This window comes from Mauremys reevesii, linkage group 9 (genome assembly GCF_016161935.1).
Source record: "Mauremys reevesii isolate NIE-2019 linkage group 9, ASM1616193v1, whole genome shotgun sequence".
Classification (NCBI taxonomy): Eukaryota; Metazoa; Chordata; order Testudines; family Geoemydidae; genus Mauremys; species Mauremys reevesii.
The window spans coordinates 66,008,653-66,030,954 of NC_052631.1; the positions used below are offsets into that span (position 1 = coordinate 66,008,653).

The 22,302-nt window shown below is 51.5% G+C and overlaps 2 protein-coding genes across 10 annotated transcripts in view; both read left to right on the forward strand.

The window, feature by feature from the left end:
• Positions 1 to 19: 19 nt before the first annotated feature.
• On the forward strand, positions 20 to 10,113 carry TRMT12 (tRNA methyltransferase 12 homolog). 4 transcript variants are annotated; one of them, XM_039489423.1, is made up of 8 exons: positions 20 to 156; positions 2,752 to 2,836; positions 3,577 to 3,745; positions 4,911 to 5,109; positions 5,190 to 5,340; positions 5,469 to 5,578; positions 6,058 to 6,215; positions 7,753 to 10,113. In XM_039489423.1, the coding sequence occupies exons 2-8, from the start codon at positions 2,763 to 2,765 to the stop codon at positions 8,218 to 8,220; spliced, it is 1,329 nt and encodes a 442-aa protein (XP_039345357.1). In that variant the 5' UTR covers positions 20 to 156; positions 2,752 to 2,762; the 3' UTR covers positions 8,221 to 10,113. The 4 variants fall into 4 exon arrangements, with proteins under 4 accessions (XP_039345357.1, XP_039345358.1, XP_039345359.1 ...); XM_039489424.1 differs by lacking the exon at positions 20 to 156 and adding an exon at positions 212 to 270; XM_039489425.1 differs by lacking the exon at positions 20 to 156 and adding an exon at positions 1,899 to 2,330.
• SYTL4 (synaptotagmin like 4) overlaps positions 6,112 to 22,302 on the forward strand; it is a 37,445-nt gene continuing 21,254 nt past the window's right edge. For 2 of the 6 annotated variants that reach the window (XM_039489409.1, XM_039489414.1), the window contains exon 1: positions 19,793 to 20,296. The gene's annotated coding sequence lies outside the window, so the exon portion shown is untranslated. The other 4 variants (XM_039489411.1, XM_039489412.1, XM_039489410.1 and 1 more) reach the window with 4 other exon arrangements.

The window sequence follows — 22,302 nt, forward strand, 5'->3', positions numbered from 1 at the left end:
TCCGCTCGAGCCCCGCCAAGGCTCCGGGGCGCTTCCGGGGCGGGAGCAGAGTCTAGCGGCGTTGGCAGGAGCGAGCTCTGCCGCCGTAACCAGGCAACCGGCCCACGGGAAAGATGGCGGCGGCAGGCGCCGAAGGGCATTAACGACTCGGTTCCGGTGAGAAACACTAACCCCGCGCGTCTAGTTCCGCGCATGTCTGTGCCTCGGAGTCTCCCTCGCGGGGCAGCGAGCCACGTCCAGCCCAGAGCCAGGGGCCGGGCCAGCCAAGCAGTGAGGGGGGGCGCGTGGCCGTGGGGTAGGGGGGTGGGAGCCAGGGCACATGAGAGGCAGGGGGCGCGTGGCCGTGGGGTACGGGGGTGGGAGCCAGGGCACATGAGAGGCAGAGGGCGCGTGGCCGTGGGGTAGGGGGGTGGGAGCCAGGGGCACAGGAGAGGCCGGGGGCGCGGGGCCTTGGGGTAGGGGGGTGGGAGCCAGGGCGCATGGGAGGCAGAGGGCATGTGGCCTTGGGGTCGGAGGCAGGGGGCACATGGGAGGCATGGGGTGTGTGGCCATAGAGCAAGGGGTGGGAGCCAGGGAGCACATGGGAAGCACGGGGCGTGTAGCAGTTGGGGTAAGGGGGTGGGAGGCAGGGGCTAGTAGCAGTGGGCAGGGTAGGAGATTGTGCTGGAGCAGATGCATAGGATGTTGTGCGGTAGTTGGAGCAGAGGGTGATGAATTCACTGTGATTTTTAAGTAAATGGTGTGGCTGCTCCTGCTGGCACTGCCACTTTCAGTACCCTCTAGGGAGGCAGGAAATGTGCCTCTAAGGTTGCCACCTCTCCTGGGATTCTGCAGATTGTCCCACTTGTAATAGGGTGGCTAGCATAGGCGTGCGCACGGGGTGTGCAGGGTGTGCCCAGGCACACCCTAATGCAGGGGTAGGCAAATGGCCCCCCTCTCCCGGCGTGGCAAGCTGTGGGGTCTGCGCTCCCGGGCCGGAGCGCCTGGCCGAGCATTGCAAGCCGCCGGCTCTTCTCCCGCCTTCCACGCACGCAGTGCTCTGGGGGCTCGGGCTCTGCGGGGAGGCAGACATGCTCCCCCATCCCCTGGAGCCATGCCGCCACACGCGCAGCGCTCTGGGGGCCGGAGCTGTGCGCTCCCACTGGGCAGTGTTTGGCTCTGTGGGGAGGCTAGGAGCCTCATCTCATGTTAAGGGGTCTGGGGCCAGGGGTTGGATAAGGGGTGGGGGCAGTCAGGGGACAGGGAGCAGGGTGGGTTGGATAGGGGGTGGGATCCTGAAGGGGGGGTGGCTAGGGGCAGAGGTCTCTGGAGGGGGCAGTCAGGGAGCAGGGGGGGTGGATGGGGCATGGGAGTCCCGGGTCTGTAAGTGGGGGTGGATAGGGGTCAGGGCAGTCAGGGGACATAGAGCAAGGAGGGTCCTGGGGGCAGTTAGGGTGGGGTGGCTAGGGGCAGAGGTCTCTGGAGGGGGTAGTCAGGGGACAAGGAGCTGGGGTTGGATGAGTTAGGAGTTCGAGCGGGGCTGTCAGGAGGCAGGGGTGTGGGAGGGGTTGGGGAGGCAGGGAGCAGGGGAGTTGTATGGGTCGGGAGTTCTGGGGGTCCTGTCAGGGGTCGGGAGCGGTCGGATAGGCATGGGAGTCCCGGGGTCTGTCTGGGGCGGGGTGTGGATAAGGGTCGGGGCAGTCAGGGGACAGGTAGGGGTAAGGTCGTAGGGGGGCAGTCAGGGGACAAGGAGCAGGGAGGCTTAGATGGGGGTGGGGTCCTGTGGGGCCCTGTGGGGCCCTGTGGGGCAGGTGTCCCAGGAGGGGGTAGTCAGGGGACAAGGAACAGGGGAGGTTGGGGGTTCTGAGGGGGGAAGTCAGGGGGCGGGAAGTAGGGAGGAGTGGGTGGGGCTAGAGCAGGGCTCCCTGGGTGCACACCCTAATGAAATGGGCTGCGCACGCCTATGGTGGCTAGTCACTGGTCCGCGAAGCACTTCCAGGGCCATGAAGCATCCTCGCGTTGCCCTTCAAGCACACTCACAGAGGTGGCAGCCTCACTGGCCACACATCCATCAAAGTGCAGCCCAATTACCACATGAGCTGTGAAATCTAGAACAAGAGGTGCTGTAGTGCTAGCAGGGAGCATTTCTCTCTGCCACCTCCCCTTTTCCAAAGGGAGACTTCTGGGCATTTCTGGCATAGGTCATGTTAATAAAGCTGCACTCACAGCACTGATTGGGTTGCTGGTGTATAGTGTTCTCCTGTGCCGCAGCTTTGAGGTGCACACCTAGAGCATGCAGTGCTATGCAGAGCTCTGATAATGGGGATATGGAGACTTCTGCCTCCATAAAGGTAAAAATCCAGGCCAGGTCAATAGTAATCAAAAGTCACCGTGATCTGATTGCTGTTTGGTGGCCTGTTTGAAATGACAGGTTTCAGAGTAGCAGCCGTGTTAGTCTGTATCTGCAAAAAGAACAGGAGTACTTGTGGCACCTTAGAGACTAACAAATTTAGTGTGAAATGACTTTGTTGCTCTTGATCTATCTCCTAGTATATAAGTGTCCACAATCGGTTCTGTTGTTGGCATCCTTAGCAGAGAGGTCAGGGCTACAGGTTGCAGCAGTTTGCATCTTCAGTGACTCTTTTGGGGAGAAGTTTTTGGGTGCTGAGAGACATTCAGGCTGCAGCTCCCTGGAATTGGCAAACATGTGTTGAGTAGCTTCGCTTACTGCCAAGCCAGACAACTGGGTGGTGATGTTTTCTTCTCTTCTAGGTTCTGGCAAGATGGATGCAAAGGATTTGAATTCTGGTCCTATCTCTGTACTTATTACTGAGTCACAGTTTGCCCAGCCGTTCAGGTGCAGTATGGAGATGCAGATGGAGGGAGAAAGCTGAAAGACATTGTTGTAGCTGTATTGAGCTGATCACATTGTCATTAACATGGCAAAATAGAGTGGATCTGGGCTCACTTGAGTGGGAGCAGAACTCGTAATTCCAGACTAGTACATTACAAGCAGATTATTACTACTAGTATCAACACACAGCCCCAGCTTCAGAGCATTAGGGGCTGCAGTGGAATTCTCACTTTCATAAGTGATGGACCATTTGGTGGATCTCAGCCCAGTACTTAATGGGCATTGATCCACTTCCCAAAATTAGCACATACTGTAAATTGGAATGATTGCCAGTACCCATTCATAGGAAGGCCAGGGTGATGAGAGGTCAGAAATGAGATACAGAGCATGCACAGCCAGCACTTGCCTGTACTATGCTTGGATCAAGTCAGCACTGTCATCTCAAAGCCTTTACAAAGGTGGGTTGGTATCATCCCCATTTTACAGAGGGGACACTGAGGCACCCAGGGATGCAGTGACTTGCCTGAGGTCATGCAGTGAGTCATTCACAGATTTGGGAATAGATTCAGCTCTCCTGACACTAGACCAGTGCAGTTTGTTACTCCAGGAGATGATGATCTCATCAGACCAGGACTGAACAATGTGTATAGAGCATTGCTTTTCTCAGGCTTACATGAGAAGGTTGCAGAAAGAGTGTATAATGACAGATGAATAAATACCTGAATACATCATTGGACTTGCAGGGAGTATTTGGAGAGAGAGAGGGTTCTGGATGTCTGCCATCGTGTGCAAAAGCTGCTGGATGGCACAGTGGCATTGCCTGTGCTGGGAGAGAAACTCACTGAGCAGCACTTGCAGGAGCTGCGGGAGAGCCTGCCCCCTGAGAAGACATGCACACTGACGTGGGTTCAGGTCAGCAAAGCACTGGCTTCCTCAGTAGAATCGGGGTAGGATTTACCATACCAGGCTCTTGTGCCCCATATCCTGTCTCTGCAAATTGCTGTGTCCCCATGGGTCATTGGCATGCCAACCCCTCCCATAGTGCACCTTAGCCATTTGTACAATACATCACTTGAAGACAGTGAAATTCTTTTCTGACCCCTTCTGCCATCAGCTTAAGGGGAATATGACTAAAATTCCCTGAGACTATCTTAGCCTTGCCTGGCACTGACAGGGAGCTCCTGGAAGCTAGGTAGAAGAGAAAGCAAGTTTCACTTTATAGTCTGATTCAGTTCCTATGTATTTTATTTAGGGCCCAGTCCTGCCAGCTGCTGAGTGTGCTCCATTCCTGTGAAAGATAGTGAGAGATGAGGCTGTTCAGCAGCTTGCCGGAAGCACCTGGGACCTCAGGATCAGGTTCTTTTTTCCTGTGAGGTTTGGAACATGTGCTGGGATTGTCTGAGTTCAACAATGACAGGGCTGCCTGAGGTCAGGCAGTTCTACTCCTTCCTAGCAGGGTTTGATTGAATTCCTAAGTCTCAATTGAGGGGCTCCTTGACAGGGACCTCGTGGGTCACTGATGGAGCAGAGACTTTCACTCTAGTGCCGTGGGAGCAGTAATATTCCATTTTAGCTGCTCTTCCGTTCCTGTCTGCACAGGGCTTACTAGGTGCTTACCCCACAGCCGGCCGGGAAAACGCCCAGCACCAAAAGGAATAAATTCCTGCCACATTAAACAAGCAGACAAACCTCCCTGCTTTAAAAGGAGGAGCTTGTGCCCTCCTTGCAGGGTCCCCAGGCCCATCACAGTCTCCAGGAGCTGCTAGTGCGATGGGTAACTCGTTGCCTTTATTTAGAGAGCAGTGACTGCTCCAGCCTGAGGGACATTATCTGGATATGGTGGATGTGGCCCATGGGTCCTGAAGCCCCTTCAGTCTGTTGTGGGTTAGTGTAGCCAGTATGATTGAAGAATCACACCCAGTGAGCTGGACTTTCCAGTCCCTGGGGGAGGTAAAGGGAAATGACCCAGTACAGCAGCTGTGGGAGGGAGATTCCCCCACAGACATATCCCGTCACAGTGCAGGGAGGGAGAGAGCCTATCTCAGCATGAGTGTTTTTCTTTGTGTTTCTTTTCCAGAACCCCATTCCCTCGAAGGCAGCACGAGTCCAGTCCCCCGCCCGGAAGCTGTGCAGGGAGCTGCAGCATTTAGTGTCAGCCTCTGGGGGCAGGTGGTCAGATGAGCTGGAGGACGATCTTCCTCGTTCCTGGCAGCGGCACGGAGACCTCATCCTGCTGAGCGAGAGCAGCTTCAGGGCTGCGTTGTGGAAGGAGCTGGGTAAGAGGGACCTGTCACTCTGTCTTCCAAGATGCACTGAACCAAACTTCTCTAACCACCTGCCTGGGGCTCTCTTCCAGGACCAGAGCTCTGGGAAACAGTTGCTTCTGCTCTGGGCGCCCGACGCATAGCCAAACGAGGGCGAATATCACCGGATGGAGTACGATCCCCGACAGTGACCCTGTTGCTGGGGCAGGATGGCTGGGTGGAGCATGTGGACAATGGAATCAGGTAGAAGGGGGAGATGGGGCACAGGTGGAAGAAGCAGGAAGGGGCTGTCAAACCAAGATCCCCCTGGGAAGGGGTTACTGGCCAGACCCATGTTGGCGGCTCTCACTGGGCCTATGGTGTTTTCCCAGATATACGTTTGATGTGACCAGGTGCATGTTCTCGCCTGGAAACATCACAGAGAAGCTGCGGGTGGCGTCGCTGCCATGTGCTGGGGAAGTGCTAGTGGATCTCTATGCAGGTAACTGTCCTTAGGGCCATGGGAAAGGGCTGGCTTCCTCCTCTGAATTTTGGGAATAATGCTACGCTCTGTCCATTCTGAGGAGTTTGCTGGGGCTCTGAGAGCAGAGCCTATGGGCTGTGGATTACTGCTCCCCATCCTCCTGTCTGGAACCACCCTCAGCCCCAGATAACATACACTGCCCTGTTGATCACAAGAATTCAGTTCATCCCATTGTTCGTTATTTGCTCAGCACTATCCATCCAGTGGCATCCTCTACCCCATGCTTGCCGAAGTATCTGTCCAGTAGCCAATGCTATGTGCTTAACAGCAGCTTCAGCCCCTGGAACCTTCTCCTTCTCCCCCTAAGCTCTGCCCACGGCCTCAATCCAGTACATCTCTGCTGCTGAGAATGGGGCCTTAACCCTGAGCACTTTGTTCCCACACTGTGGGTGCCTCTGGACTGTGCTGTCAGTGACGTCTGTCTCCTGTGCCCTCAGGGATTGGCTATTTCACGATACCGTACCTGATTCATGCCGGTGCTGCCTTTGTCCATGCCTGTGAGTGGAACCCCCATGCTGTAGAGGCCCTGAGAAAGAACCTGGAGCTGAACGGCGTGCAGGATCGGTGTCAGATCCACCAAGGTGATAACAGGCAGGTGAGCAGAGAGCTGCCCTGCCACAGCTGAGGGGCCGCAATGGGAAGTGAATTCCAAGGGTACAGCCCACGCTGCTGAGACCCCCTAAGGGGGGTGATGTGCCTCTGAATTTTAACCCTGGCTCTAGATGTCACAGGAATTTCTTTCCTAGGAAACTGCTCTTCTCCCCCCATCCCTCTCCTCTTTCTGATTTGTCAAAGCTTCTTCCCCAGGGTACAAGGGATGGGAGCAAAGGTCCAAAGAGTCTGTTGGGGAGGCAGACTGTTATGTTTGCAAACTGTAGGAGACAGGGACCTGGTGCACTGAGGTCTGGTCAGACGGACTTGGTAGTTCTAGAGCGCAGAGATGAGAAGGACCTAATAGGTCCCATCTCCTGGAGGGCTTGGGGTGTGTGTTCCAGGGCGGTGTCCAGTGCCCCAAGCAATGGAGCTGCACACCCTTCCCTTAGGAAACTGTACGTCTGACTCCTATCTGGCTAGCCAGCAGGCCCAGCTCATCCTATTGCTTTCAGAGACATCCCCATGTGCCATCCTAAATAACTCTCACATGTTAAACACTTGCCCCAGGTTATAAGACCCCGCTACATCCTTATTAGTTGTTCTGGCCAAACTGTTTATATCTGACTGAGCGAAGTCAGGCCCAACACTCAACTTCATTATTACGGTATTATTTGTGTTACCTTAGTGCCTAGCAGCCCTAGCCAGGTATCAGGTCCCCCACGTGGTAACTGCTGCACAAACACAGATGGTCCCTGAAACAGAGCCTTCAATCCATCTTGACGGCCTTTCTCTGTCTGACTGTAACACAATAACTTTTGAATGCTGCAGCCAAGCAGTTCAAATTTCAGGGAATGTTCTCGGCCTCAATGTAATTGTCTATAGATCAAAGAGCCATCTGATGGCAGCCAGTATCCTCAGATCACCTCTGTGCAGCCTCCCAATACAGTTTAAAATGTGTCTGTCAGAATGACACAACAAAATGAGAATGGTGGGGAGAAGGAGGGCACCAAGTCCCTAGCATGGGGAGAATGGGAGACCCGGGAATGGGGGAGAAGGAGGGCCTGAGGGGCACACTGAGCCCCCTGACTTGGGGGAGGAGGTGGGGATGGGTTGAAGGGAGTCCCTGAAATAGAGGGGAATAGGAAGGTGGCACACAGGGAACTTGTCGAGAGAAATGGAGGGATGCAAGGAGCATGTGCTATGAGCTTGGCCTACAGAACAATGATGTGTGCAATCTGCTAGTTAATTCTCAGGTAGGATGTGGGGGGCTCTGAGGAGGTACAAGAGCAGTGGTGGGGCTTCATGGTTCAGGCGAAAATTTTATATATTACTCCCAACTCAGAGCAAGAGTGTGCGAGCAGTGCCCATTTACATCCACCCCCTTCCTATGGTAGATGGCAAGAGACAGGGCTGTGGCAACCTTTATATACTGTTGCCTTGCTTGGTGTATTTTCCCCTCCCTGACATGGGGCCCTCTGTGGCGTATGTCCTTTCACCATCCCATCCACCTCTTCCTCACCTCCCCCTGTCGTTTCCAGCTGGAGCTGCGGGACGTGGCCAACAGGGTGAATCTGGGGCTGCTCCCCAGCTCAGAGGAGGGCTGGCCTATCGCCTGCCAGCTTTTGCGGAAGGGCACAGGGGGCATTCTCCACATCCACCAGAACGTGGAGTCCTTCCCAGCAAAGGCTCATTTGCATAGTGGCCACTTGGAGGAGCAGCAGCTGCAGCAATGTCCAGAACAAGCTGTGTCCAAGAGGCAGGAGGACAAAACGGGACAAAGGAACTGCAGGAGCCCAAAGGATGCTGACATCATAGATTCCGGGAGGGAGACCAGGGCCGAGTGGCAGAGGTGGGCAGAGACCACGGGAATGCGGATCAGGGTTCTGCTTCAGCAGCTACATGGGAAGCCTTGGAGGACAAACATTCTGCACATTGAGCCAGTGAAATCGTACGCACCCCATGTGTATCACATAGTCCTGGATCTGGAGTGCCGCCCCCTCTCTTAGTACACCCTTGGGATCCCCAGGAATGTCGCCTTCTCTGCTAGCAAATGCGCAGGGGGAGCTCAGGGCCCAATCCTGAGAAGTTCACAAAGCCTACACAGAGTTGAGTGCTCCCAGCTGGCACCCTGTGAACTGGTTCAGTCTGACACTGGTCTTGCCTTCTGCTCTCCTGGGGCTCCTCTTCTCTCCAGACTGGCATGCAACAGCTTGACCTGACCATCATGGTGCTCCCTGCAGCTGCTTTCTGCGATCTTCACTCTATTTCCATTTCCTGTAACCAGGTAAAACATTTGTTGTTAGTTTTATCTGCATGGATCGTTTTTCCCAGCGGGATGGCAGAGTTCTTCAGCACTCAGCTCCAAACTCTGTTTTCACCACTAATGCCAGCAAGAGACCTGGGCATGTGAACTTAGCAGAATGTCTGAGTTCAGATTCACCAGTTGAGCCAGAGAGCATCTCAGTCCTGACAAAGGCTGCCACTGGTGCCAGGCTGTGGGCAGATTGTGTCTCTGTGACCACTAGGACCTAGGCTGAGACTCACCAGACTTACTGCCCTTGTGATCTAATCAGAAAACGCTGAGCGCTTTGCTCATGGTATTCATTTGTTGTGGGCATGTGAAGAGCTCCAGGACATAGTGCAGTCCCTGTGAGCTGACCGTGCTCCCTCTGCTGCTGTCCTGGTCTATTCCTAATTACCGCACTGATTTTGCAGAGAACCCCTGTACAGGCAGATCCCCACTGATGTACGTGGGGCTCAGTGTGGAGCGAGTTGCAGGATTGGGCCCTATGTACTTTATCACAACAGATACGAACTTTCATGTTTCTTAGCATCTAAGGAGGCTTGTTCATCCTCTTGTTCCAAGCCTGGATCTGAAGTTACTATGATGTTTGCCCACAAGTTTCAGGAAGCCCGGGCAAGCGGTTTCTCTGCTGCTACTTGGGATTTTTGGCCTGTCTGTTTAAAATAGTGAGAAATGAATGAATGTAGTGCTACTGAAAGGTACCAAACTGAGATCCCCGGAGACCAAAGCCTCTCCCCACAGAACGGATGCAGAGTCAGTGCAAGATTTCCCCACCCAGCAATTCTGCCTCACTCCTGCCCTGGATGGAACATAGGAACTGCCAAACTGGGTCACGCCAGTGGTGCATCTCCAACAGTGGCCAGTACAAGCTGCTTTGGAGGATGGTGCAAGAAACCCTGCAGAAAGCAGTTATAAAATATCCTGCCCACAATAATAATTTCTTCCTAATCTCTGTTTGTAAGAGGCTGGTTTGTGCCCTGAAGCAGGAGGGCTTAAATCCCTTCCAAACCTCTGCATTATTTGTAACCCTCACCATTCTAACTTGTGATACCAGTCCTTGCTGAGGTCAGTGAGATATTGTGGCAGTGAGTTCCACAGGTGAATTGTGTACTGTGTGGAAAAAGTATTTCCTTTTATCGATTTTTAATTCACCACCTTTTTCATTTTGTGTCCCCTTGTTCTTCTATACCAAGAGAGGGTGGAGAAAAGCTCCTGACCTGCCTTCTCGATACCATTCATTGCCACCTCCTCTCTAGTGATTAATGCTAAGAGGATAGCTGCCCATTTAATCCTGGGGCTTGATTTAGAAACTCCCAAATAAGAAGCCATTTGGGATGTTGGGCTTTTCAAAGGGGCCACCTGTTCTCTAGGAACTGAACTGGAACCACCACATTGATTTCACATAACCTACTGCTCAGCAGCCATGCAATGGCAATGACTTCCAGTTGCTACTGACCTAGGCTGCAGTCAGGCCTATGACAAGAGGTGAAAGGCTCTGGATTAGGGCTGTCGATTAATCGCCGTTAACTCACACGATTAACTCAAAAAAATTAATCGCAATTAATCACAGGTTTTATCGCACTGTTAAACAATAGAATACCAATTGAAATTTATTAAATATTTTGGATGTTTTTCTACATTTTCATATATATTGTATTCTGTGTTGTAATTGAAATCAAAGCATGTATTTTTTATTACAAATATTTGCACTGTAAAAATGATAAAGGAAATAGTATTTTTCAGTTCACCTCATACAAGTACTGTAGTGCAATCTCTTTGTAGTGAAAGTGCAACTTACAAATGTAGATTTTTTTTTTTTGGTTACATAACTGCGCTCAAAAACAAAACAATGTAAAACTTCAGACCCTACTAGTCCACTCAGTCCTACTTCTTGTTCAGTCAATCGCTCAGACAAACAAGTTTGTTTACGTTTACAGGAGATAATGCTGCCCTCTTCTTATTTACAATGTCACCAGAATGTGAGAACAGGCATTTGCATGGCACTTTTGTAGCCGGCATTGCAAGGTATTTATGTACAAGATTATGCTAAACGTTTATATCCCCCTTCTTGCTTTGGCCACCATTTCAGAAGACATGCGTCCATGCTGATGACGCTCGTTAAAAAAAAAAGTTAATTAAATTTGTAACTGAACTCCTGGGTAGAGAATTGTATGTCCCCTGCTCTGTTTTACCTGCATTCTGCCATATATATCATGTTATAGCAGTCTCGGATGATGACCCAACACATGTTGTTCATTTTAAGAACACTTTCACTGCAGATTTTACAAAACGCAAAGAAGGTACCAATGTGAGATTTCGAAAGATCTGAAGTGCCTTCCAAAATCTGAGAGGAACAGGGTGTGGAAAATGCTTTCAGAAGTCTTAAAAGAGCAACACTCTGATGCAGAAACTACAGAACTCGAACCACCAAAAAAGAAAATCAACCTTCTGCTAGTGACATCTGACTCAGATAATGAAAATGAACATGTGTCAGTCTGCTCTGCTTTGGATCGTTATTGAGCAGAACCCATCGTCAGCATGGAAGCATGTCCCCAGGAATGGTGGTTGAAGCATGAAGGGACATACGAATATTTAGCTGATCTGGCATGTAAATATCTTGCGACACTGGCTACAACAGTGCCATGGGAATGCCTGTTCTCACTTTCAGGTGACATTGTAAACAAGAAGGGGGCAGCATTTTCTCCTGCAAATGTAACCAAACTTGTGTGTCTGAGCGACTGGTTGAATAAGAAGTAAGACTGAGTGGCTTTTTCCTTTCCCTATTTATCTGAGTTAGCTGCCCAAATCAAAGATGGTCGCTGTGTGCGCTGAGCCCTGGCACAGGGGAAGAGTGGCAGCGAGAATCAGCTACCCTAGCTGTTCCAGATCAGCTCTGTGTTTTCCTCCAAATGTCACTTGCTATTCCTTCACGGAGTTCATATGTGCGAAGGGGCTGCTCCCTCTACACCTCAGGATCCTGTTGGCCAGGCACATAGTTCTGGGAAGGCAAGCTGATGGGGGAGCCCAATGGTATGTCACAAGCTGATGTGTCAGCATAGGTGGTGGACAGTCAGGAGTGAAAAAAAATTACCACCATGCCCTCGAGATGAGCAAGACAGTTGCTGCCCTTCTTTGTTAGGTAGTTACTAGTTGGTACCCACAGAAAATGCATGGAATTGAGAGATCACACGTTGCTCCCTATTCTCATCTGCTCCTCTTCTCTTGCCCACTACTTATTTGTGACTGGCAGTGTACCAAGGGGTAGAGGTTGGCCCTCGCGCAGGAAACAGAGCAGTTGGGTTGGTGTATTTAGCTTTGAATTCTGATTGCAGACCTGAAGCTATACTGTACACCTGCATGTCCCTGGTCACGAGAACTGTGCCATCCAAATGGCAGAGCCTCTCATTTCGAGTATATGCAAAGAAACAAGGGAAGTGATGAAACAGGTCACTGATATGCAGTTTTTTCAATAACACAAGATTCTCCCACAGTGAACAATCCATGAACAACCCCTGCTGGACATGGGCCAAATAATCCAGCCCAACAGGTCACACCCAGCTTCCCTGTCTGTGAGTTGCTGCCTAGGAGATAGCATAATAGCTGCTGCAGTCTCCTCCTCTGTGTGTACACACGCTGCTGATACTGCAGTGATCTGGGTTGCCCAGGTGTTACATACATACACACCCACCCACCAACCAACCACTGCCAGCCTCCAAAGCTTCTGACTGTCCACTTTGAAATGTGGCAATCTCTCGCTCTAAAAATAACTGGAGTAGGCTGATAGCACTGACTACACCAATTACAATATGGAGGACAGATGGGTGTGATGCCTTTTGCACAATGCATCTGAATTCTGGTCTCAGAGCATCTTGGGCCCCAAATAGTTCTGCTAACACAGCTTGATCCTGAGATGCAGCAGTGCATGTAACGGTAAACTGCTGCCAGCGCAAATTCAGTTTTGGCCTATAGCACTTTGGGCTCTGCACCTTGTCCCTGTCTTAGGTCCTCACAGCTCTCCCCCAGGCCTGCTGTGCTGTCCCTGCAGCTCCAGCTCATGTCCCATTCACACTACCCTGACTCCTGTGGCACCTTATAGACTAACAGAAGTTTTGCAGCACGAGCTTTCGTGGGTGAATACCCACTTCTTCGGATGCAAGCAGTGGAAATTTCCAGGGACAGGTGTGTATATATAAGCAAGCAAGAAGCAAGCTAGAGATAAGGAGGTTAGATCAATCAGGGAGGATGGGGCCCTGTTCCAGCAGCTGAGGTGTGAAAACCAAGGGAGGAGAAACTGGTTCTGTAATTGGCAAGCCATTCACAGTCTTTGTTTAGTCCTAAGCTGATGGTGTTAAATTTGCAGATTTCACACCTCAGCTGCTGGAACAGGGCCCCATCCTCCCTGATTGATCTAACCTCGTTATCTCTAGCTTGCTTCTTGCTTGCTTATATATACACACCTGTCCCTGGAAATTTCCACTGCTTGCATCCGAAGAAGTGGGTATTCACCCACGAAAGCTCATGCTGCAAAACTTCTGTTAGTCTATAAGGTGCCACAGGATTCTTTGCTGCTTCTACAGAACCAGACTAACACGGCTACCCCTCTGATACTTGACTACCCTGACTACATCTGTGCCAGGATGACCCTACAGCCCTGAGAGCTGGCTGAGGGAGAAAGAGAGAGTGTGGAAAGAAGTCTCTTGTTGTGTTTTTAACTCTCGCTCATTCCAGATACAGCATTGCCTTTATGTGCTTCCCTCTGCCTCTGATCTCTTTTCCCTGAAGGACAATAGCAGAGAGGCTGAGAACTCCCTAGAGGGTGGTTTTATGTGCACACCTAGGGCTCTCCTTTATAACACAGAGATAGAGCAGAGTGTAAATGATGGTGATTCATGTGTATTCTATGAGCCACCTCCCCACAGCACAGGATGTCACTGAATCTAGAGCAGTGCCTTAGAGTAGTAATTGAATTCATTTTAGGGAGCTCTGGGGAGCAGCAGAGTGGGCCAGTCAGGGTGAGGGAAGGAATTTACCCAGGTGATGCTGGCATGGTTTTTGAGGGTTCAGCCAAGAAGAAGTTCTGCGTGTTCCTGTCCTTTCCCTGTGCCGAGGGAGAGCCTTGCAAACTAGTCAGACCCCACCCAGATTAATTCCTACTGCAGCAGTTTCTGTGTGTGCTCTCTGGGCGGAGCTGGCTTCCCCAGCTCTCATGCTGCAGGAACCTTCATGCAAATAAACCACAAGCTCTACTGCAGCAAAAGACACTTTGGTAACCAGAGTGACCTGAGCCAAACCTTTGGGTCTAACTGCCCCCACACTGCGGGGAAGGAGATGACCTGAACAGGATCTGTAGCTGAGTTTCACACCAGGTCCCTGTTTCTGTAATGGGCTGAACCAACATCTTGGACCCAAACAACCCTGACTATTAAGGATTCCAAAAGCCAGAAATGAATTGTGCTGCTCAGGCCCTTTTCCAGTGTAAAACAACCTCCAAATCCAGCATGCAGGGCCCTTCTAGAAACCAATCCTGGGAATCCAGGATAAAGCACTTATGGGGCATATTTGAGTAGTTCAGAGAAAGGGGAAGGGGCCCAGTCAGCTCTGCATGGTCAGGAAACGCTGGTGACGGATGCACATGTGTTCAGACAGGAGAGGATGGAGTCTCCTTGCCCTTTTCATTCCCACGCTTTTATGGCAGCCTTTGAAGAGCCTTCCCATGAGCATCTGAGCACTGGGAAGCAACACAAACAATTGGGATTTTATTCTCCTCCTAAATAAAGAAAAGCAGTGATTGGTTCTTCCAAGACTGTCTGCTGTGGCACTATAGCCTGAATTACTTTAGCCAGTAGAATGGCCTGTAATCACAGCACCTGTCAAAACTATATCAAGGAGTTTTACTATATCCTTAATATATCTCACCTGTTATAATCAAAGCCTCAGCTTGCTTTATATCCTGTGCTTAAAATAAGCCTCTGTGGCTAAGGCACCGGGACGTGTCTGCATAAGGACATGCCACTCAGAAGAATTTGAAACAGAAGAACAGATTCCATGTGTCCTTGGGTTGAAAAGCAACCTGCAAATGCAGATGATTGAAGAGGTGTTTAACCTGGCTACAGTATAGGAGGCAAAAGACATTCTTCAATGCTTTGATGAGGCATTCAGTGTGCTGAGATACGTTAAGGACATAATACGACTCCTGGGTATGGATCTCAGTGTGCTGCCAAAAAATACACTTACCCCAGAATGACCAATGGGCACGGATAAAATAAAACCTGAAATTGACTGGAGGGTAAAATTAGATCTTATTGAGCAAATACAGATGCCAGCTGACTGGGTTAACAGTATCCACACTGGAATCAAAACAAACAAGGATTTGTAGATTTCCCTCCCTTTGTACTGGGCAGAAGTATAAGGAAGTCTTAATGTGAGCATTGGTTTAATATCATGTTTTGTGTTTCTTCCCTACATCCTAGGGACTGATTCTGGTAGGGTTTGTCTTCTGTTTCTTTCCACCTTGTGTTGCTTGGTGTTTTGATCTTTATTTATTGGCTGTGATCATTTTGTTGTTAAATTGTACTAGTAAAAGAAGCAGCAGCAGAATTTATTAGCAATGCAGTGCAGTGGCTGAGAGCCAGTTTCATCTCAGCACATCTCACTTGCACCATGTGAAAATCACAGAATCTGCCAGCCAAGAGCTAACCTGCATACTAATTGCTAACTCATTTGCACATGCAAATATTATCTGGCTCACACAGGGCTGCTCCTCTGAGCTGGACCAAATCCAGGAGTTCTGCCCCTACCCTCCCATAGATTTTAGGGTCAGAAGGGATCAGTATGATCATCTAGTCTGACCTCCTGTACAGAGAATTTCATCCAGTAATTCCTCCATCTAGCTAAATAACTTGTGGTGCAAGTAGAGCAGATCTTTTAAACAGAGAGTCTACCACGTCCTTTGGGTAAACTGTTCCAATGGCTAATTATCCTGTGTTAAAAATATCTGCCTTGTTTCTAACATCAATATTCAGCCATTAGATCTTGTTATACCTTTGTCTGCTATATGAAAGAGCCATGTAGTATTGTCTGTCTTCTTCCTCTGTGAGTACAGTACTTCTAAGACCATGATCAAGTAACCTCTCAACCTTCTCTTTGATAAACCACATAAAATGAGCTTCTTATGTCTCTCATTGAAAGGATGGTTTTCCAGATCATGAATTGTTCTTGTAGCTCTTTTCTAGACCTTTTCAAATTTTTCAACATCCTTTTCAAAGGGTGGTGATCAGACCTGAATACAGTATCATCTCCCTACTCCTACTTGATAATCCCCCATTCAAGGATTGCATTAGCCCTCTTCCCCATCACATCACTTGGGGAGCTTTGGTTCTCTGCCATGATCGCTAAGTCCTTTAGTGTTCCCCTTTCACACCGCACATTTACAAGCACTAGCCAAGGGGATGCAGAGCAGAATTCAGGTGTGTTAGATTGCAGGACTAGAATTGCAGGGGATGCTGGTTTGTGCATGCACACGCTTGTGCATGTAGGTGTCAGCACTGGACTGTCTGGGCTGCTGCATGTCAGAAGTAAGATGTGCCAGCAGAGTTGTGTGTAGGCCCAGGACTGTAACTGCAGTGATGCTGTGAGAGCAGGATTCAAGTGCGTTGTCAGAGGCATGCAGCTTGCCTGGTCACCCACCTGTCCTATGTACTGTAACTGGCTGTAGTGACTGCTATCAGCCCCTGATTTCATGAGCACTGGAAAGTTGCCTATGATTTTTCAAAGAGAGAGGACAGTGCAAAGCTTGAGGGCTCGGCGGTGATGTCGTGTGTGATGTGGGGGTGGCACAGAGAGAAACGAGGCCAGTGTGGGATTGATTAGTGCAGCCATTGTGCTGACTCTCAGGCAGCAGTCCCCAGATAAAGGAGCAGGCAGCTATCTACAGGGTGTGACCTGTTAGGCTGCAGTGGTTGGGCCCACGCAGATTTAATGCTGTGAATACTAGAAATGTCTCCTGGGTTAAACTTCGTTTCAGCCACTTACTGTGTCTTGTTTAGGTTGGGGCATAAGCTTTCGTGGGTAAACCCCCCCCACTTCTTCAGATGCCTAAATAAATCTGTTAGTCTTTAAGGTGGCACCGGACTCCTTGTTGTTTTTGTGGATACAGACTAACATGGCTACCCCCGATTCTTGTTTAGGTTGCACACTGGCTGTGCACTAACCTGAACTTCCTTTACGGAATAAACTGCGGAATAAAATGTCCTTTCCTAAAAGGAAAATTCCTACATTTTCAAGATAGGACATTCCTAAATCGGAACTAGAAGAGTGTAAAATGTACTGGGTCAGCATACTACCCTTTCACCTCCAGGATTAGAATTCACTGTGCAGATCACCAATGCATTGAGTTTGATGTTCTCAGACTAGGATGGTGGAAGCATTTGCTCACTTCACAATATGGAAAAATGTATCACTGCTAGCAGTATTGGCTTGTGTTTGTTATATTGGATTACTCAACTGTGGCTTGAGGTGGGAGCACGCTGCAGGTCAGGATTAAGATAGACTGAGAGAGCTGTGGGCGGGCCCCAGGACTGGATTAACAGTGTGATTGGAGATCAGCAGCGAGGTGCATTGGTATTACTGTGCGTGTGTCAGAACTGACAGCTGGCTGGCCTGATTTATGTCTGGCTCCAGACAAGTCCTGCCTGTCAAGCTCCTTCAACATCACAAAGCCCTACAGCTCATCAGATCCAATCTCATGCAAGGCTGTTCAGGCAGCTGCATCACAGCAGGGTGGGTCTTCAGGGGAACAGGTGTGAGAGGGAAGTTCTGCAGTGTCACCTTAGCAAACATTTACTGAGCAGCCATGTTAGGGCCTGCTCCTGAGAAGTGCTGGGTACCTCCAAATTCTAGCAGATGCAGGTGCTCCACACCTCTCAGGATTGGGCCCTCAGCACAGTCCTTTTCATTACTGCTAGGATGAGGGAACATCCTGGCAGGGGCTCAACATTCAAGTCTTTCTCAGTGTGACTGAGTTAGTTTCAGGTTGTGTAGTGTGTTAATGTGGCAGCTCTTCACCTCCAGAGACTGGGGTCCAGCTCTGGCTCAGGGCAGACCATGAAGAAAATTTAGTTCCATGGTTGCTTGCGTGTGCTTAGGAACATTTGTCCATATTGCAAAACTCACCATACGCAACCCTGGGCAATGCCAGAGTGGGGTTCCTGTTCTCCAGTGGCCTGTCACTAACACTGGCCATTACCAGCTTCTTCAGGGCAAGGTGCAAGAAGCCCCAAAGTGGACAATTCTGGAATAGCCTTCCCAGAGGGGATGTTTCTCATCAACAAACTGAGTTGTTGGCTTATGCCTTCAGAAATAAGAGTTTATATCCCTTAACGTAGTTAATCCTTTCATCTCATTGGATACTCTCCTTTTCCACATCCATATCTAGTCCTTTTTTTAACCCTGCTAAGCTCTTTACTATCTTGTAGCATTGAGTTCCACAGATTATTATGCATCATGTAAAAATGTATTTCCTTTCATCAGTTTTAAATGTATTGCTGTTCAGTTTCATTGACTGCCCCCTTGTTCTTGCACTGGGGGGTATAGGGCACCTGAATGGTCTCCTCGACATGTAAAGCTATGCCGAGTTGATGTCTGATGCCAAGTGATGCTATCCCTGGAACTCTAAGGGGATGCTGCATTGTCATGGCCGAGATACATTGGCAGAGCTGGAGGTGGGACTGGAACAGCAGGTGTTGGCTGGGGTGGGGGGAATGGTCCTGGAACAGGGCAGGTGGTGGCTCAGGATGGGGGGTTACTAGGATAGGGGCTGGAACAGGGCTGGCGCTAGCTCAGGATGGGGTTACCTGGGCTGGGGCTGGAACAGGGCAGGTGGTGGCTTAGGATGGAGTTTACCTGGGCTTGGGGCTGGAATAGGGCAGGCGCTGGCTCAGGATGGGGGTTACCTGGGCTGGGGCTGGAATAGGGCAGGCGGTGGCTCAGGATGAGGGTTACCTGGGCTGGGGGGGCTAGAACAGGGCAGGTGGTGGCTTAGGATGGAGGTTACCTGGGCTGGGGGGCTGGAACAGGGCAGGCGCTGTCTCAGGATGGGGGGTTACTAGGGCAGGGGGCCTGGAACAGGGCAGGTGGTGGCTCAGGATGGGGGGTTACCAGGGTGGCATGGGGCTGGAACAGGGCAGGCGCTGGCTCAGGATGGGGGTTACCTGGGCTGGGGGCTGGAACCGGGCAGGTGGTGGCTTCGGATGGCGTTTCCCTGGGCTGGGGGGCTGGAACAGGGCAGGCGGTGGCTCAGGATGGGGTTACTAGGGTAGGGGCTGGAACAGGGCTGGCGCTAGCTCAGGATGGGGTTACTAGGGCAGGGGCCTGGCACAGGGCAGGTGGTGGCTCAGGATTGGAGGTTCCCAGGGCGAGGGGGGCTGGAACAGGGCAGGCGGTGGCTCAGGATGGGGGTTACCTGGGCGGGGGGGCTGGAACAGGGCAGGCGCTGTCTCAGGGTGGGGGGTTACTAGGGCAGGGGGCCTGGAACAGGGCAGTTGCTGGCTCAGGATGGGAGGTTCCCAGGGCTGGGGGGGCTGGAATAGGGCAGACACTGTCTCAGGATGGGGGTTACCTGGGCTGGGGGGCTGGAACAGGGCAGGCACTGGCTCAGGATGGGGAGTTACTAGGGCTGGGGCTGGAATAGGGCAGACACTGTCTCAGGATGGGGTTACCTGGGCTGGGGCTGGAACAGGGCAGGCGCTGTCTCAGGATGGGGGTTACCTGGGCTGGGGGGCTGGAACAGGGCAGGCGGTGGCTTAGGATGGGGGTTACCTGGGCTGGGGGGCTGGAATAGGGCAGGCGCTGTCTCAGGATGGGGGGTTACCTGGGCTGGGGGGCTGGAACAGGGCAGGCGCTGTCTCAGGATGGGGGGCCATTACCTGGGCTGGGGGGCTGCAGGGCGGCGGTGGAGCTGGGAACGGGGGCAGGCTTCCCGCCCGTCACCGGAGGCCCTTGGTGGGGGTGTCCTCCCTGTCCCCCACCCCGGTGCTAGGGGCCCCGTGCGCTCGCCGGCTCTTCTCCGGCTGGGCACGGTCCCTTTAAGGGCGGGAGCAGGTGAGAGGGGGCGCGGCCCCTTTAAGGAGCCGGCCCCGCCCACGCGGGGCGAAAGTTTCAGCCTGGTGCAGCCGCCGGGCCGGGAGACGCCGCAGGTATCGCCCCGGGCTCCGCCCAGCCCCCTCTTCCCTGCGGCTGCTGGCAGCGGCGGATCGGGGCGGTGTCCGCAGGCAGGTCCTTGCGGGCGGGCCTGGGGCCGCGGTGCGTGCAGGGGGCGGCCTGGGCACTCGCTGTCTCCGGCCCCACACCCGGTCCTGGCGGTGCCCGGCGCTGGGGGGCAGCGGGGACACGTGGGTGCCGGCCGGTCCCTGTGCCGGAGCGGGGTGTCCCCCAGCCCGGGGAATTGCTGGGACGCTGCTGTTCAGGGGCTGCGGGAAAGAAGCTCCTGCTTTGGCCGTGGCCTCACTCTCTCCTTGCCTAGCCAGGGGCTTTCCGGGGCTGAGCGATCGCTGAGCTTGCGGCGGAGCCCGGACACCGCCGAGTTGTGTGTTGCTTGCGGTGCTGGCCCCAGGCCAGCTCGCTGGGACGGGCTGCTGGTTGTGATCCTGACTTCCTGGCATTCTTGGAGAGGTTTGTCTTTCGGATAGCAGAGCCTGACTTATTACAGCCGCGTTTCCTACGTAGCAGCACAGCTGGGACAGCACGGGCAGAGTGTAGATGCCAGTTCTGGAGCGTGTGTGGTAAGCAAGTTTTTGGGGATTGCTGTGCGGGTAGCAAACCCCTTGGTGCGGTGGTGGGTAGATTGGGGGGTGTGCCGCATAATAGTGCATGGCTGGAGTTTGTCATGTGGTGGGCATGAGGGGTTTGGTGTCTGGGTCAGGCTGCCTGGCAGTTCACTGATTAAGCTGGTCAGGAATTTGCTCCCACTCCCAAACCTTCAGTCTCCAGCTCTCAGGGCAGGTCAGTGAGGAGGGGAGGGGAAGGATTGCAGCTTGTGTTTGGTGGGGAGGGAGAGTTTGTCTCCAGCTCTGCCTTTCAGAATCTTGCACAGCAGTCCCAGGCTTCCTGCCCCAGGAAAGGACCATGACTCTAATAACTCAGTTCCCTGCTTCATCTGGGTGGTGGGAGGATGCATTCATTTGCTTCCCTGAGGCACACATCCTGTCGTGAAGAAAGGGGGCTTATAAGTACGGAGGTAGAGGCTGTATTTCTCTTAGGTGCTTGGACATTGCTTGGCGTTCATGTGGAATAATAGCTATGGGACTGTTGTGTTGAAACCTTCTCCACTTGTTAGATCCTGCTAATCTTCATCTGTGAGTCACATTCCTAATTAAAACCTTTATCCATTTGCAAATACTTTCTCTCCCATTTGCAGAGGTGCTTCTGTGTGTGTAGAACACTGGGGACAGACCAATTTCAGAATATGTAAGGTGATGCATTGTGGTTTCGTTTACATGTACAGATGTCGGAGAGAGAGAGTGTGGTTGGTGTAATTTGTGTGGCCAGAAGGTGTAAATTAGAGAAGGGGGTGGTAGCTTCAGTTCACACCCTGCAGTCACTTTCCATGCTAACTCCTTTCTTCTGACCTTTGGCATGGCAGCTTGAACTTGGGGGGCCCAATCCAGAGATGGTGTGGAAGTGAGGATGCGGGGAGAAGGTGGAGAAATGGAACAGCTTCCATGTGAGCAGAGATTAAAAACCCTGGGACTGTTCAGCTTAGAAAAGAGATCTATAAAATCACGTTCTCCACCCCTGTCATAAATAAGGAAATGTTATTTGCCCCTTCACATAACCCATGGACCAGCTGTCACCCAATGATATTAATAGGCAGCAGGTTTAAAACAAACAAAAGGAAGTACACCTCTACCTCAATATAACACTGTCCTTGGGAGCCAAAAAATCCCACCACGTTATAGGTGAAACCATGTTATATTGAACTTACTTTGATCCACTGGAGTGCACAGCTGCGGCCCCTCCCGAGCACTGCTTTACCGCATTATATCCAAATTAGTGTTATATCGGGTGGCGTTATATCGAGGTAGTGGTGTACTGTCGAAGACAACCTGTGAAACTCATTGGCAGGGGATGTTGTGAAGGCCAAAAGTATAACTGGGTTCAAAAAAGAATTAGACAAGTTCATGACAAATAGGTCCATCAATGGCTATTAGCCGAGATGGTCAGGGGCACAACCCAATGCTCTGGGTGTCCCTAAACCTCTGATTGCTAGAAGCTGGGACTGGATGATGGGATGGATCACTTGATAAATTGCCCTGTTTTGTTCATTCCCTCTGAAGCATTTGGCATTGGCTGCTATTGGAAGACAGGATGGTGGGCTACATGGCCATACTGGGTCAGACCAATGGTCTGTTCTTGTGTTCTTAGGGATATGGGTTACATGCTGGGAAATGAGAGCGTTTAGAGTCCAGCTAGTGTAACGCAGAGTGGGTTAGAAGAAGATGTAATCTAAAGAGGTATGCACTCCCTCTGTATTAACCAGAGTTGGTCCAGAGCTTATGCACTTCTTAAATACAGGTAGGTGATAGCTAGGTGAGGGAGGGTTCTTGCAGGGTGCCCCCTGGCAGCCTTTCCTATGCAGTTCCACATACAGGAAAGCCTGACAGTCCCAGACATTGTGAGTAAGTAAGGTACTGCCAAATACTTGGTTAGCTTCCCCCTGGGTTGGAGGGAAGCCAGCATGTAGCCCTAGGGCTGTGTAGCTACAAGAGAATAAAAAGCAGTGGCCTTC